Below are 14506 nucleotides of genomic sequence, written 5' to 3'. Positions count from 1 at the left end.
GCCACTGTGCATCTGATGTGGATTGGAGCTGCATCTGACATCATGAATAATCTGAGGTGGGTGGTGTGGAGAAGGAGGGGGCATGGGCAGGGAGTGGGAGGTATAGCAGGGTAGGGGTGGAGAAAGGTGTTGTGCTACCGGTGAGAATGTGCAGAGACATAGTGGGGGACAGGATAGGGTTCCTAGATGCAGAGTAAGTGGAATAGAAAAGGGCAAGGGGAGACGAGAGACATAGAGAAGGTGAAAAGATTAGTGGGTGCAATAGTGAAACAGAAGGCATATGTAATGCAGGATTGGGATCAGGGAAGGGGATAGGTTGGTGGAAAACAAGGACTAGCAAAAGTTGAGTTCAGGGGGTTTACAGATTTGTTGTAGGGAGGATTCCTACCTGCAAAAAAGCTGGCGTTAGTAGGAATGATCCAGTTAATGTAGGCTGTGAAGCAGTCATGAAGTGAAGCACATTCTGTTGGGCAGTATGTTCAGCAGCTGAATGATCCAACAGTGTCTTAGCCATAGTTTGACAGTGGCCATTCGTGTGGACACACAACTTGTTAGTTGTCATGTTGATTTAGAAATCAGCACAGTGGTTGGAGGTTTGTTGTACATCAGGTGGCTGCATTTACAAGTAGCCCTGCATTTGATGAGATAGGAGATGCCTGTGACAGGACTGGAGTAAGTATGGTGAAAGGATTTATGGGACAGATTGTGTGTTTAGGTCTATTACAGAGATGTGTGCCATGAAGCAAAGGTTGGGAGCAGGGATGGACAAGGATATTGCATAGGTTCAGTGGGCAGCAGAATACCACTATGGCGGGGGCAGGATGGATAGTGGGTAGGATTTTCCTCATTTCAGGGCATGATGAGAAGTAGTCAGAACTCTGGCAGGGTATGTGATTCATTTAGTCCAGCCATTGGTTGTACGGGGGTCTCAGGAGGAGTGCTCATTTGTGGCTGTACGGTGTAAGGAAGGGACATTTTGATATGGAATAGGTGGCAGCTGCAAAGTAGAGTTATCATTGATGATTGGAAGGGTTTGGTGTTCTGGAGGTGCTGATGAAGCCATCCTTGATATGGAAGTCATTATAGAGGAAGGTGGATTATTGGTTTGAGGAGGACTCGGTGAAGCAAACTGGGGAGAAGGTGTTGAAGTCCTTGGGGAATGTGGATACGGTGTCCTCACCCTGATCCACATCATGAAGATGCCATTAGTGAATCTGAGCTGGGTGAGTGGTCTGGGTCTGGTATTCTGTGTGGTTGGGAAGGATTGCTTTAGATAGGCCACAGATAGATTGGCATAGGATGGTGCCATGTGAGGGCTCATTGCTGTTCCATGGATTTGTTTTTAGGGAATATTTTCAAAATAGTAAGATGTCATTATTGAAAATGTTAGTGTAGAGGGAGGTGGCATAATTAATGATGAGCAGGGAGTCAGATGGTAAAGGAACAGGAACTGTGGAGAGTTGGTGGTGCAAATGGTTGGTGTCCTTTATATAGTAGGGGAGATCATGGCTAATAGGCTAAAGGTATTGGTCCATCAGAGTAGATATGCTCTGAGTGGTGGCACAGTAACGAGCCACATTGGGGCATCCTGGGTGGTTGGATTTATGGACTTGAGGAAGCATGTAGAAGGTATGAGTGCAGGGAATGGTAAGGGTGAGGAGAGAGGTAGACTCAGTTGAGACATTTTGGGATGGTCCTAAGGATTTGAGAAGGGTCTGGAAGACCTGCTGGATTTCTGGAATGAGGTCACTGTGGCAGGGTTTCTAGATGGAAGGAGCAAAGACTCATAGTAGAGGATAGAAAAAAATGTCTGAAAGTACATGGGTAATATCAGAAAAAGGTTGAACCAGAGAAATCTGACAGCTGGAAGAGTTCTGCCAGGTAATCCCTGTGATTCATAAACACAGTGATGGAGACTTTGTCAGCAGATGGTACCATAAGGCCAGGATCCATTTTTAGGAGTTGCATTGTGGTTATTTCTGCAGATGTAAGGTTGATTTCCATCTTGAGAGATGATGACAAAGCAAGCTTCAAGGCTAGAAAATTATGGAAAGTTAATGGAGGGGACTAGGAAATGCCGTTAAGGTCCTAGACTCGATGAAGAAAAACTCCTGATTTACACCTCTACACAGTAGAGAGTAGGCAACATCATTTCATTTGGGCTAATGTAGACAGGATCCAAGGGATGACCGGGATAACTCATCACCCCAGCATTTGCTGAGCAGGGCACCCTCTTGCCCTGGAAATGAAATCATTTCCAAAGTCAGAATGACCAGCTGATGGTCGATGGCATAGGATGTGGAAGACAAAAGGAAACCACCATATTAAAGATCGATGGATATCCCAAGCACCAGCAGTAAAACATGCCAGTATCTTCTGTAAAATTTTCAGGAGATAAAATAGTTTGCCATTCAGAGCTCTGGGTGCAGACTGCAAAAGATACAGACAAGGTGAAGGAAAATAATCCCAATTTTAACAAAGGAACTTGGAATGTGAGAACACTGCTTCAGTGTAGTAAACTAGAAAATTTAAAACTTGAAATGGAATGACTGGAAATTGATATCCTAGGCGTATCGGAGATGAGATGGCCCCAACCAGGTGATTTCTGGTCTGAGAAATACAGAGTCATTCACACCGGAAATAGCCAAGATGGACCAGGAATGGAAGGGGTCGGAATAATTTTGAGCAAAAACTATGGCTCATGTGTCAAGGGATGTGTGCAATATAGCTCTCAAATAATACTAGTCAAAATTGAAACTAAAGGACACTGTGATAATACAAGTATACATGCGAACATCCAAAGAAAAAGATGCAGTCATTGATGAAATATATGAAGAAATCAGTAATGCAATGAGAAATGTTAAGGGAGATGGGGGACTGGAATGGGAGTGTAGGTGAAGAACCGGAGGAAGGAATTGTTGGAAAATTTGGATTTGGATGAAGAAATGAAAGAGGAGGTCAACTAATAGAGTTCAGCTCGAGGCACCATTTAGTTGTTGCCAACACAATTTTCCAACATCACAAATGAAGAAGATACACATGGAAGGCCCCTGGAGACCTGAGGAGTCAGCAGATTTATTACATTCTAGTGAAAGCACGTTTTAGGAACCAGGTAAAAGATTGCAGGAGCTATCATTTGTGGACATAGGCAGTGACCATAATCTGGTCCTGATGAAGAGTTCTCTCAGATTCAGGTGTCTGAAGAAGAAGACTGAAAAACTTAAATGGGAATTAGAAAAACTGAAAACCAAGAGACTGGCAAAGTGTTATACTCACAAAAAAGACAACCTAGCTAAACATTTTCAACATGGTTGGGTACATGAAGACTGGGATGAAATTAAATCTGGTGTACACAAAGCAGCAGAAAAGATATTTGGAGGAACTAAACCCAAAAACAAGAGGAAATGAGTTACAGCAGATTTTATTGAGCTTATAGAAAACAGGGGATCATACAAAATCACAACTGATTAACAATGAAGAGCTGAATACAGAGAAGGCTAAGGAATTTAGTCAATAGAGAAGCTAGGAAAGCAAAAGAAAATTTTCTTGAGGAAATGTGCAAGGAAGTGGAAGAAAATATGCAAAACAGAAGAACTGATTTAGCCTACAGAACAGCAAATAAATTTTTTAACAAACATAAAACAACACTTTCAGGTACAATAGGAAATAAATAGGGGGGAATGCTGTTTGGTGAAGAGATGGTGAGGAGATGGGAAGAATACATTGAGGAGCTGTACACCGGAACACCTTTTTTGGAGGAAGTAATAGGAAGAGAAGACCAAGTAGATGAAGATGACAAGAGAAACGACATTCTGCAAGAAGAATTTGACAAAGTTCTAAAAGAACTACAGGACAACAAAGCAATGGGTATTGATGACATCCCTGCAGAACTAATAAAAAAAAGGCAGCAGCTACAAAATATGAACAGTACCAAACTTTAAGCCTAATATCACATGCATCAAAAATTCTTGTAAAAATAATTCTGAAGAGAATTGAAGATAAAGTGGAGGATATGCTGAGTGAAGATCAGTTTGGTTTCAGAAGGGGACTGAAAACAAGAGAAGCGATTCTGGCACTGAGGCTTCTTATCGAAAGCAATTACAGAAAAATAAACCAAGTTACTTTGCCTTTGTAGACCTGGAAAAGGCATTTGATAATATTGCTTGGCAAGAGGTGTTCAGAGTGCTGAGGAGAAATGGAAAGAAGTACAAAGATGTCCATGTGATACTTAGTTTCTATAAGAATGGGGTAGCAGTGATTAGGAACTGTCACCAGGAACCAGAAGCAAAAATTAGAAAGGGATAAGACAAGGATGGTTCGAGAAACTACTGAGGTGGGAATCAAAATTAATTGGCAGTAGATAGACATGCTACGTTATGCAGATGATATTACTATAGTCATTGAGACAAAAGAAGATCTAGAGAAAGTCCTCAGAACAATGGAAAGTATTCTATGCAATCAATGTGGAATGAGAATAAACAAGAAAAAGAATTAAGTGATGGTATGCAGTAAGAAGCAGAATATGAACCTCTGAGAATGAGAATTGGAAGAGAGGAGCTGGAAGGGATAGAGGCATTTACCTACCTGGGAACCAAAATCACAACGGATGGTAGAAGCTGGAAAGAAATTGTGAGCAGAATGCAACAGACCAAAATTGCATTTAATCTGAAGAGTAACTTATTCACCAGCAAGAACATCAGTCTAAAAATAAGGAAACATATTATGAAAGCTTTCGTTTGGAGTGTGGACCTAAATACGGATATGAAACTTGGACAATAGGAATAGAAGAGAGAAGATGGTAGAGAGCCCTGGAGATGTGGTGCTATAGAGGGATGATGAAGATCAGCTGGAGAGACAAAGTAACAAATGAAGAGGTGCTTAGAAGAGTACAGGAAACCAGGTCTCTGTGGAGGCACATCCAAACAAGAAGAGATAAACTTGTAGGGTACATCCTAAGACACAACGACATCATTGGAACAATAGCAGAAGGAGCTACTGTGGGAAGGAATCAGAGGGGTCGACCAAGGATATCGTGCAACAGATCATGAATGATGTTGGATGTAACACGTACATGGAAATGATGAGGAAGGCAGAAAGAAGAGAGGAATGGCGCTCTGCTGCAAACCAACCTCAGAGCTGAACACTAAAAGAAGGAGAATGGGGTGATTCGGGGGTAGTGGGGAAGGATCATGAATTGAGTGGGACAAGGTTCAGTATTGGTTTTGGATTGAGTCTGATTAGTAGTGTTGGTGGTGAAAAAGTGTTTTCACTGTGGGAATGGGAGGAGAAGAGCAGGTCTTTTACAAGTCCAGCATGATTGAATTCTGGAAATAAGCAGAAGTTAAAGCCTTTGGAAAGGACTGCTTCTTCTGTGTGACTGAAGCTTTTTTAGGACAGGGTCATGGTCTATTTGGGCCTGGGTTCTGAGGGTGTGGTAAATTTATTAGTTCTGTGAGGTGGAGCCTTTTGGCTATGAGGGGTTGTGAGGGAAGTTTGAAGGCTCTTGTAGAGATAGTGGACAGTGGTAGCTTAAGGCAAAAGTTGAAGGTGAACAGGTTGGAGAGCTTTTTGAGGTGGTATTGTGCAAGCTGCCCTAGTTCCTGGAGTGCAGGAGTTTTCAGTCTGGGAGATGGGATGCAGGAATTTGGGATTGGGGAGAAGGAGAATTTTGAGGGTGGAGAGGAGGTATTGCAGGGAGGTTTGCACCTGACTTGTATGGAAGGATTAGGTTGGTGAGTTCTATGGGCTGATGGAATTTGACCAGATAGAGGTCTTGTGGAAGGAAGGATTGCATGTGGAGTAGGTTGATTTGATGGTCAGGCCATTTTCTTTTTGAGAGAGGCTAGGGAGAGGGAAATTTTTCAGTATTGACGCAATTGGAAGGAGCAAGGATGCATTGTGGACAATAGAAAAAAATGAGTGAAAGCACATGGGGAAACATCACAAAAAGGATGAAATAGATAAAGTATGAGGGAAAAAGGTGAAACTTGAGGAAGTAGGGCCAATAATGGCAGATGAAAATGAACTAAAATCCATGTGAAAACATAATGAGATTAAAGAGAAAATATATAGAGAGATAATAATAGCGGGTTGCAGATCAGTGGATGGATATGTGTGAAGATAAGGAATAGCAAGTGTAAATCGATTAAGTGAGATCAATATGTGCATGCTGGAATTAAGGAAGAGAGAGACAGGATGGGTGTGATCAGGTATGGGTTCCTCGAGTTCATGTGGCACAAGAAGGTATGGAAGCAAGAGTGAGGAAGGAAGTGTGATCAGTTTGTAGGTCTAGGAGTAATTGTATTGGCCAGAAGAATGTGCGACATGACATGCTGCACCAGCAACCTGCATGGTCATGTTGCCATGTGTTGTACACAGAGAGACACTTGATGTGGCTCGGAAGACAGAGCATGTGCATTTTAGAAGGTGGCTGCAAAATACAGGAAAGTAGAGAAAGAAAAGGATGGTCATTGAGTAAAGTAATGTGTTAGAGAATCATAACATAGGAAAACTACAGTGGGTTGTGAGATGAAAGAAATGTAGTTAGGGAATGTCAACAATGGAAAGTCCAGCATGATACAATAACAAGATTATGAAAAGGACAGATTGCTATTCACCACATAGAGGAGTTGTGAGTCACTGACGGCACAATGAGAAGACCGCTAACCATATAAACTTTCAGCAAAAAGGCTATCTTTGGAAGAAAAAGGTTATTTTTTTATTTTTTCAGTGAAGATATGTAACAAATTCTAAGTCATGAGAAAATGTGTATAGTGTGCTTTGGATTAGTGTGTCTACATCTTACACATAGAACTGAAGTTTGGGGTTTGTCCTGCACTCCAGGATATAGATAGAATATATGTCTAATTTTTTTTTAAAGTGGGGGGGGGGGGGGGGGAGGTTGTGTAGAAGAATGGGAGGAAGTAATAAGGATACTGTGCAGTCTCTGCTATAATGAATCATGTAAAGGAATTTTCAGGACTAAGCAATCACTTACACTCTCATCTCTATTTAAAAACTTGCACAAGTTTTGAAGTACCAACTGTACAATAACTTAAACAAAATTTTATTTATTTGTAACGCTGGCATACATTATAACTATCACCTGGCAAAGCATAACACAAAAAGTGCAAACAACAGCAGCTATTATATATTGTGTAATAAACATCTGAGGTACCTAAAAAAATTTAAAAGAAAGCTGCTTTGAAGTGGCATTGGATGAGTTCCATACCAATAAGTAATTTCATAGTATTAAAGAATGGTTGCAGAAAAGTAAACTGTTTTCTCATCTGTAACATGTCATTTATGAGTAATCAAGATATAATGCATTTTAGTATTGTCTCCATGAAATTATAAATAAATTCTAATGTGTGTCTGCAATCCAAAAAGTATCTTGTACTTGTATATGTAGAACAAATAAGTGAATGACAGGCTCACAAAAGGGACTGTTAGAGTGGTTGAGATAATGGAAAACAAATCAGAAGATGAGGGACATCAGAATGAAACCATTTTCTAGGAAAGTCAACAAGCTGATGATGGAAATCCAGAGCTCATAACAAATGAAAAGATGAAGGAAAAGAAACCTTCAGAAATGAAATAACAGACTGATAAGGAAATCTTGAAATATGATGACCAACCAGATTTCACTTTGAATGCAGAAATATATGTGGAAAATGTATCTCAGGATTTTGAAGATTTAAAGAATAAACATTGTCATGAGAATGGACGAAGGCAATAAAAGAAGAACTGTACCTCGAACATCAACATCGCTTCCAGTAAATAAGAGCTGTTGAGTGTCCAAAGTAACAGAAAATTATCCTGAAATATTGGACAGGACAAGACAGATTTAGAAACTGAGGTTGAGCATAGGTAATAGTATATAACCATAAGGAAACATGCTCTTTGACTCACTACTTTGACTGCTATTTTTAGTTTGGCGAATGAATATGACTTTTGTCATAGGACAAATAGATGTACAGAATACATTTCTACATGAAAGACTTGTTGATGATATTTATATTGAAGTACTTTGAGGTGTACAGAATATGGAAGGACCTGGATGTGAACTTCACAACTCCTTATATGGAGTGAACCACATTCTGAGAGCTTGGCACTTGACAATTTTGTGAAGGAAATAGGGTTTCAACACTCTAAAATTGATAAATATATGTGTTGGAAGTTTTGATGACTTAATTGTTTATGTGCCACTATATGTTAATTACATTTTGATTGTCAGGAATTGTGGAACAAACTCACAGGTATTATGTATAAATTAATGACAACGTTTTGAATGAGAGAACTCAGTGATCCAAGTTCCTTGCAGAGTATTTCTTAATCAATGCACTTATGACCAAAACTTGCTAAATAGATTCATTATAGAAGACTGCAAACCTTGCAAGAAGCATATGGATGTCAATACCAGGTAAGAAGATTGTGGAGACATGGTTGAATATGAATACAGTGAGTTAATTGGGAAGGACATTCAATAAGTAACGCAACACCATTTTTTCTGAAAGCAGCTTGGTTTAATTAAGCATTCTAATACACCATATTATTCTCCACTCCTTTGAATACAAAACCCTGTTTTTAATATAATCTCCATTCACTGTGATAGCCTTACACCAACTTAACTGGGAAGTCCTGTATGCTCGCATGGTACCAGTCTAATGGCTGACATAGGAGCCAACGCTTTGCTTCAGCAATAACCTCCACATAGTGTTTGACAAAAAATTGTCATAATCAGCCTTGTAATGTGCAAGTAGGTGCACACAGATGGTTATACTGCGAAGAACCCAATGGTTGCACACCTTTGAGCACCCCAACGGTGGATGATTGTGTCAGAACTACCAACAAAGATGTCCAATTGTGCAATGAGGTGTTCGATGTGATCCATCAATCTCCTGAAATGAGAGTGTCTGCACTTTCCAACATTGCTGAAGCCACAGCCATGTGCTGTCGGCCAGCACACAGGAGATCGGATAGATTTGCGTGACCTGGTTGTGATGATGACAGACACTTCATCCATTGACTCACAGTGCTTTTGTTCACTGCAAGGTCTCTATAGACATTCTGTATGTGTATATGAATATCTGTGATGCTCTGGTTTTCCACAAAAAGAAACCAATAACAACTCTCTGCTTGAAACGCATCTCCGTTACAGACACCATTTTGAAGGCTACATATAGGGACACCACCAATCAGAACTTCATGAAATTATAGGAGCTGAAGTGAGAATAGTCCTTGATGTCCCACAACAAATTCTACATTTGTTGAACCAAAACTGGGTGAGGAAAAAAAGTGAGTGTTGCATTGCTTATTGAACATTCATCGTAATTCTTTGACAGCTCAAGCCCAAAGATCATGCATAAATTAACAATTTTAGCAGACATGAAAATAGACCCATAGAAAGATGTTGAAAAGGTCTGAAGTGAATGTTTGAAATATCAAAGGGAAGCTGATGTTTGTGTTACAGAAAGACATATACAAATGCTGTTCTGTATTATGTTGATCCTAAGTGGGGGAGTGAAGAGAGCAGAGTATATGCAACATGATTCATGTTTCTTTTTGGAAACACTCTGTATTGGACTACAAAAAGACAAACTTGTGGCCACTTCATACAACAGAAACAGTTTTATGTTTTTTAGACAAGAGGAATTTTGTGGCCAAAGAAATGTTCTAAAGATTTTAGAACATATATGAAAACTCCAAATGTCTTTTAAGACAATCTGTTATGCTTATATCTGTTGGTATAAAAGGGAACATTAATGACTGAACCATACTGGTATTAAGTATAATTTTGTATGACAGTTTGATAGTAAAGCACAATTGGAAGTAAAGTACATCAGCTACAGAAATACAAGTGGCTCAAATATTGACAAAATCAGCTATGGGTGAAGAGTTCAACTGGATGTGTTTCAGGATGGGGATAATGAAATTGGGAGACAATTTGTTTGTGTGTTTTTTCTTTCCTTTTTTAAAACTGGTACTCAAGATTTTGATATCTTTTGTAGTTGTATCCTGACATCACATAGGTGTTACTGTTACTAAACTGGATGGGAATGATGATATTATGGGAAGTGAGGAGGGGAAGAGACACTGTAGAAGTATTGGTGCCTGACAAACTTAATAACATCATTATAATGAGAACTTATCACTTTAGGTATTCCTTTGCTTTGTAATTTGTCAGTCATTTTCATATTGTGCTGATGAGTGGATGATTTTGTAAGTACAGTTGTAAAATTAACAGTTTTTACTGGATGAACTATGATTTCTGTTTCTGTTGAGGAGTGTCAGCAGGAAATTTATGTATTTATTTATGTAGTCTTTATCCACTTACTGAAAGACGACTGTGTGCTTCTGTAATTGTGTATCTTTTCAAAAATGTAATTGAGAAATAAGTTGTAGATTTTTAAGTGTTACATCTCATAAACTATAGACTGTAACGTGTCCTTTTTCTCTTTTCTCGGCACACTTGTTGAATCGCAGAAGTACAAAAAACTCAGACGGAGACAGGTAAGAGAAACTAGTTAATTCATTTTTATGTAGAGATGCAATTAGGTTAAACTAGCGGATGAATTCACTAACTTACACTGGAATTTTAGTTTAAAATAACTTATGGGAGAGCATTTATATTGTGTTGTATATGTCCAAAACATAACTTGTACTTTAACTCATCTTAAATGTTTATGTGAAATTTTCCAGCTAATATGAGAATTTTATAATTGGTAATTGCTTACATAACAACAACAACACAGACTATTTAATTTTGAGAAATTTTCTAGTATTCTATTTCATCTGTGGTATCCATATCTTTTTTTCTTCCTAAGCATTTTATATACTACTGCAGAAATATTATAACACCAGTAAACTATGTTTATTAATATTTAATTGTAATATTGTAATTCTTCATGATTTTAAAATGTACATGTGCAAGCTTATCTCAATATTGGTGAGTACAGAAGATTCATGTATTGCACACAGGATATTCAATTAAGAGAGACACCTGTAGAAACATTGCTTAAGGTCAATTTGACTAATTGCTACAAATGATTTATTTCCTCACTGATTTTCATAAAGTCTCTAAACAGTATTATGCTTGTATCTGCATGCTATATTCATCACTGTTTGAAACAATTTACCTCCTTGCCCCTCAAGACCACATTGAGTTCAGATAATGTAATAGAGACAGCTTTGCTGTACATATAAAATTTTCAGCAAAAACATTTAGGAGTAGAAGTTCATAGCTATGTAGACAACATTAATAACAACAATATACTGATGAATAACTTGAAAAATTATGCAATTGAGTTTTTTTTTTATTTGTTGATTCTTTAATTTATGATGGTCACTCTGTATTTCGTTTTTCATAAGTGGGATCTGTTTGGCATTACACTTCCAAAAAAAGGCACACTGAAACAAATCCCCAACGTAAATTGTTTAGGAAATGTTCAGTTATGTATTGCTGTGGAAAACCAAGGAGAAATATCCATTGTTCACATGCCCAGGGTCAGTTCTGAATGATGATGCATTACAGTGTCAAACTGGTTATGAATGCCAGTCAGTAGCTTGTGGAACTTTGCATGGCATTTGGAACCTCTTCCTCTTTCATGCATATGGGCTGTCAGTAGTCCAATAAATACTGAAATTATGTAACTGTCCTTCAAAATTAAATTTGTTTCAAGAATTTTTGTAGAACCTCCCTTCTGCACCTGCCAACACATTCACCATGCTTTTGGGACAGCATAGACATCCTATTCTATTGACTTAATACAAGAGTCCTCATATAAAGAAGGCTTACAGTCAATGAAAATTCTACTGCCTAATAGTGGCATATATCTAACAGTATATATTTCATTTAATTGAATCAAGGAGACAAAATTATGTAATTGATGTGGGAACATTCCTGTTTAATTTTGACTCAAAAAAATGAAATGAATGCCTTTCAACTTACACTTCCATAATGACATTTATCCAGCAAATAAGATGAGGGCAAGGAAGATGGGCCAAAGCACAGTGCCCATTTTCTTTCAAGTTAGTGGATACTTACCAATATTGAGCACATCTTTTTTCTCTGCTTTTTGACCACTAATAACAACAGCCCACTTTTAAAACTTCATTTTTGTACACAAATTTTGTGCTTGGAGGAACAACGAGTGGACTGTTACTTTTAGCAGCCAAACAGTTCTGAAAAAAGACATACTCAGTTCTCAAATAATACCTGCTGGCCTCCTGTGCGACTTTGTGTTGCAGCTTAAACTAAAAAATACTGAGCTATAATTATAAATGCACTTGACAGTAAGATAGTAACTGCAGCTTTGTATATTGGGATTTGAATTGACATGATTTTTCAAAATGACAAAGCAGAAGATGGCAAAAGCTGAATTGCATAAGATCTTGTACTGTCATGACAGCATATCGACATACTAGGAGGCCAGCTGCTCTCCTCTTTCCACCCTTATTTGTCTTGAAAAATCCTAGCTCTAGACATTTCTACACCCGCTAGGCAATTATATCTAGAACCATGCACTTTCTTTCTGTTCTAATAAAGAAAAGAAATCATCCGCAAAAATTAATTTGAGTCTCTGTAATCACATATATCTGGATACTGGGTTTTCTTGATAAATCTCCCAGGAAGACACACTCTGAGGTCACCTAGTTGCACTATAGTATACATTCTAGTATACATTGTGAAGCAAATTATTCGAGGATATGTAAAATTATATCTTTGCAAAAGCAGGAATTTGAATTAATTTCTTAAACCTTCAGAGTGACCCTCATATTTGTATTACATAAGCTTGTTCATGCTTTTTAGTACTGCTTAATTTATGTAACTAACATTAAAGACACTTACTGTAGTGAGATGAGCACATTTAGGCATTCTTAAGGGCACAGAAATGCAGAGTGATAGATCAGTTTGCTAGTTATATAATTTACTGAAATTCTGACTTAATGTCATTAAATAATATCACTTTTCATCATTTGCCTATTTATGAATAATTAGTGAATATATATATATATATATATATATATATAAAAAAACAAAGATGAGGTGACTTACCGAACAAACACATATGTGTGTGTGTGTGCGAGTGTATACCTGTCCTTTTTTCCCCCTAAGGTAAGTCTTTCCGCTCCTGGGATTGGAATGACTCCTTACCCTCTCCTTTAAAACCCACTTCCTTTCGTCTTCCCCTCTCCTTCCCTCTTTCCTGATGAGGCAACAGTTTGTTGCGAAAGCTTGAATTTTGTGTGTATGTTTGTGTTTGTTTGTGTGTCTATCGACCTGCCAGCGCTTTTGTTCGGTAAGTCACCTCATCTTTGTTTTTATATATAATTTTTCCCATGTGGAATGTTTCCTTCCATTATATATATATATATATATATATATATATATATATATATAAATAGAGGGAAGCATTCCACATAGGAAATAAATATCTAAAAACAAAGATGATTTGACTTACCAAATGAAAGTGCTGGCAGGTCGACAGACACACAAACAACCACAAACATACACACAAAATTCAAGCTTTCGCAACAAACTGTTGCCTCGTCAGGAAAGAGGGAAGGAGAGGGAAAGACGAAAGGAAGTGGGTTTTAAGGGAGAGGGTAAGGAGTCATGCCAATCCCGGGAGCGGAAAGACTTACCTTAGGGGGAAAAAAGGACGGGTATACACTCGCGCGCACACACACACACATATCCATCCACACATATACAGACACAAGCAGACATATTTAAAGACAAAGAGCATCTCTGCCCAAACTCTTTGTCTTTAAATATGTCTGCTTGTGTCTGTATATGTGTGGATGGATATGTGTGTGTGTGTGTGTGTGTGTGTGTGTGTGTGTGTGTGTGCGCGAGTGTATACCCGTCCTTTTTTCCCCCTAAGGTAAGTCTTTCCGCTCCCGGGATTGGAATGACTCCTTACCCTCTCCCTTAAAACCCACTTCCTTTCGTCTTGTTTCGTCTTTCCCTCTCCTTCCCTCTTTCCTGATGAGGCAACAGCTTTAATTTTGTGTGTATGTTTGTGGTTGTTTGTGTGTCTGTCGACCTGCCAGCACTTTCATTTGGTAAGTCAAATCATCTTTTTTTGTATATATATATATATATATATATATATATATATATATATATATATATATATATATATATAAAAATCAAAAATGAGGTGACTTACCGAACGAAAGCGCTGGCAGGTCGATAGACACACAAACAAACACAAACATACACACAAAATTCAAGCTTTCGCAACAAACTGTTGCCTCATCAGGAAAGAGGGAAGGAGAGGGGAAGACGAAAGGAAGTGGGTTTTAAGGGAGAGGGTAAGGAGTCATTCCAATCCCGGGAGCGGAAAGACTTACCTTAGGGGGAAAAAAGGACAGGTATACATTCGCACACACGCACATATCCATCCACACATACAGACACAAGCAGACATATTTAAAGACAAAGAATTTGGGCAGAGATGTCAGTCAAGGCAGAAGTACAGAGGCAAAGATGATGTTG

At 38.4% G+C, this 14506-nt stretch overlaps 1 protein-coding gene across 1 annotated transcript in view; it reads left to right on the top strand.

The window, feature by feature from the left end:
- The window catches only part of LOC124587131 (collagen alpha chain CG42342), a 610604-nt gene that overhangs the window by 254628 nt on the left and 341470 nt on the right, over positions 1 to 14506 (top strand). The window contains exon 14 of the mRNA XM_047131431.1: positions 10486 to 10512. Coding sequence (XP_046987387.1) covers positions 10486 to 10512 — 27 coding nt within the window. The remainder of the gene's footprint in view (positions 1 to 10485; positions 10513 to 14506) is intronic.

The sequence above is a fragment of the Schistocerca americana genome, chromosome 1 (assembly GCF_021461395.2).
Source record: "Schistocerca americana isolate TAMUIC-IGC-003095 chromosome 1, iqSchAmer2.1, whole genome shotgun sequence".
Lineage (NCBI taxonomy): Eukaryota > Metazoa > Arthropoda > Insecta > Orthoptera > Acrididae > Schistocerca > Schistocerca americana.
The sequence above is the reverse complement of the archived record's forward strand: the minus strand, read 5'-3'. Positions and strand labels throughout refer to the sequence as shown.